The 3002-nt window shown below is 40.5% G+C and overlaps 1 protein-coding gene across 1 annotated transcript; it reads left to right on the top strand.

Annotated features, from left to right (window-relative positions):
• Positions 1-234: 234 nt before the first annotated feature.
• Positions 235-2955, top strand: LOC111387865 (patatin-like protein 6; the record flags this gene model as incomplete). Its single annotated transcript, XM_023012462.1, has 4 exons — positions 235-1362; positions 1461-1537; positions 2176-2227; positions 2764-2955. Coding segments are annotated over exons 1-4 (1449 nt in total), but the record flags the coding sequence as incomplete, so codon positions are not given.
• Positions 2956-3002: the final 47 nt, after the last annotated feature.

Below are 3002 nucleotides of genomic sequence, written 5' to 3'. Positions count from 1 at the left end.
TAGGATTACTCTTGCCACGTATAAATTGGGTGAGAAATAAAACATTTTACTCGCAGAATCTGGTCGTTGCCTGCCCCTTCGTCACGTCCATTAACTTCTTCTTTGCCAAACTTTTTCTTCCGATTCAATCCCTTCCCTGAGAGAGAAAGGGACAGGAATTTTAGAGAGAAACGGATTTGGGACGCCATGGCTGTTATATTTATCTGTGTTTTAGGTTAAATTGAAATTTCAGAAATGGCGCGTGTCAACAACGAAATTCATCTTGAAATCGAGGAACCCAGTATTGATACAGATAAACTGAGCTACGAGATTTTTTCTCTATTAGAGAGCAAGTTTTTGTTTGGTTACGATGACCAGAAACTTTGGGTTCCCAAACAAATTGATCCTGCAACTGAACAACCCAAAAATGACGTCGTTTTCACCGCCTCATTCGATGACGACGGTGTTCAAGCGGTCAAAAATCAGAGAGGAAAAATCTGCATTTTAAGCATTGATGGTGGTGGAATGAAAAGCATCATATCGGGGAAAGCATTGGCCTATCTGGAAACAGCTTTGAAGAATAAGTCTGGAAATCCAGACGCCAGAATCGCCGATTACTTTGACGTTGCCGCCGGCACCGGCGTCGGTGGGATTTTCACGGCGATGCTCTTTGCCACCAACGATCGGAATCGACCGGTATTTCACGCCGATGAAACGTGGAAATTCCTCGCTGCGAAGGGGAAACAAATCTATCGCTGCTCAAAATCAAATCATCCTAAGGCTAATTTCTTCAAGCGGGCCTTTAATAAAAAAACCACCTCCGGTTTAGAGAAGGCGATGAAGGCGGCTTTCAAAGATGAAAAAACCGGCCGGAATTTAACGCTGACGGACACATTAAAACCGGTTTTGATACCGTGCTACGATCTTTCTAGTACGGCGCCGTTTTTGTTTTCCCGAGCCGACGCTCTGGAATCAAACGGCTACGATTTTAAGCTGTGGGAAGTTTGTTTAGCCACTTCAGCACAGCCGGGTGTGTTCGACCCGGTTTGCATGGAATCAGTTGACGGGTCGACCCGTTGTGTGGCGGTGGACGGCGGGTTGGCGATGAACAATCCGACAGCAGCTGCTATTACGCACGTGCTGCATAACAAACAAGAGTTTCCCTTTGTGAGAGGAGTCGAGGACATTTTAGTACTTTCACTCGGTTCGTGTGGGCAGCTATTGGGAGGGAGCTTTGACTTTGACCAAGGCAAGAAATGGAAGGCCAAGGATTGGGCTCGGCCCTTGGCTCGGATTTCGGGTGATGGTTCTGCCGAGCTGGTTGACCATGCCGTGGCTATGGCGTTTGGCCACTGCCGGAGTGGCAATTATTTTCGAATCCAGGTAAATAGTATTTTAATCTTTACGTTAAATTCGTGGTCCACAATGTGTATACTTTTCGGAAAAAATGTACAGAATTTTTGTTCGCGGAATTTTTACAGCCGGAGCTGATTCAAACAGTTTTCGTTTCCCAACTTCCAATGAATTTTGGTCTAAGTGTTATTGGTGAACCAATTTTGTAAGTGTAGCACTATCCATATTTTTTTTTACAAAAATGTCACCTAACGTGGTGGGTAGGAGTCGATGGCTGGACTAGTCCATCTCAGTGGTCAAGTCTATAATTTTTGACAATTCAGTGTTGAATTATAATAATTTGTGGTGGTGATGGGTTTCCTATCCAGGAGATTATTTCTATATTTCCTATATTGACAGTTGTACAATTTGGAGTTTTTGCTTCCAAATTTGGAAATAAAGTGCTTTAAATGCAAGTCCTTTAAGTATTTGGTTGTATGTCAAATTATGTCGATGGAGTTATGAAAGTTTTTGGGTACAATTTTCAGGGGTATGGACTAATTTCAGCAGGTAGACAATAGAAGTAACGTTGTAATTGTCAAATGCCACCCCAAAATGCTCTGTTCGAAATTGGCATAGGTTATCAAGAAAATAATCTCTGTGTTGATGAAGATTTTTGTTTTGTTCTCTTTCAAACCAAACCACATCTTTGCTCGACTAACTGAATCTTTTTCTTTGTTCCGTTTGGTTGCTTTGTCTATTCGACACACATGAGAATGAAGGTAAAATGTATGTAGGTCATGAATCTTGACAGTTTTCCAACATGGGGGAATATTTTTGGAATCCTGTTTCAATTGATAATAGCTACTTAAAAAACGAGATACATGATTCTACTTGCAGTAGAGAATTTGATTCAGTACCAAATCGTACAAAAATATGCAATTTCTATAATGTTATTTCATGACTCCTGTTAATGATACAGCTTAGATTGTACACTGGAATGGACCAGAAAGTGCTCTGTGATTTTGCCATTCTTGTTTCTTGGCTAAACTTGTTTCGTGTCAACTACATCAATCTTTGTTTTGCCACTCCCCTTTATATTTTCTCCTGTACATTCTAAAGATAAAAATTTTGTATCTATACTCCGAGTGAAAGACCCAGCGGAAGTTGCAGCGAGATCATGTTTTTCATTTTGTTTCGTTCTGGCTAATCTTCAACAAAATAACTAAAACCTCCTGTATAACTGTGGTAGAGCAAATGATTAACAAGAATCCTACTGGATCATATGTTAAAATGAATATGTAATTGAATCCTGCTTGTTTTCATCAAAAACTGAGTTGGGAAACTGTCTCGAGTGTAGTTAAATGATTGCATAAAATTCTATTAAGTTTTCTAATTCTTCAATTTTGTATATAGATGATGAATGCATTTTAACATACACACCAATTGCAGGCAAATGGATCGAGTTTTGGCCATTGTGGGGCGAATGTCGACACAGATCCTAGTCCTAGCAATGTAAAAATGCTAGCTGGAATAGCTGATGAAATGCTTAAACAGAAGAATGTAGAATCCGTTCTCTTTAGTGGTAAGAAGATAGGAGAACAAAGCAATCTTGAGAAACTCGACTTATTTGCTGAACAACTTGTGCTTGAGCAACAGAGGAGGAGTTGCCGAATAGCTCCCACTGTTGC

Source organism: Olea europaea, unplaced genomic scaffold (assembly GCF_002742605.1).
Source record: "Olea europaea var. sylvestris unplaced genomic scaffold, O_europaea_v1 scaffold4322, whole genome shotgun sequence".
In the NCBI taxonomy this organism is placed as follows: Eukaryota; Viridiplantae; Streptophyta; class Magnoliopsida; order Lamiales; family Oleaceae; genus Olea; species Olea europaea.
This window is presented reverse-complemented; position numbering and strand designations above follow the sequence as displayed.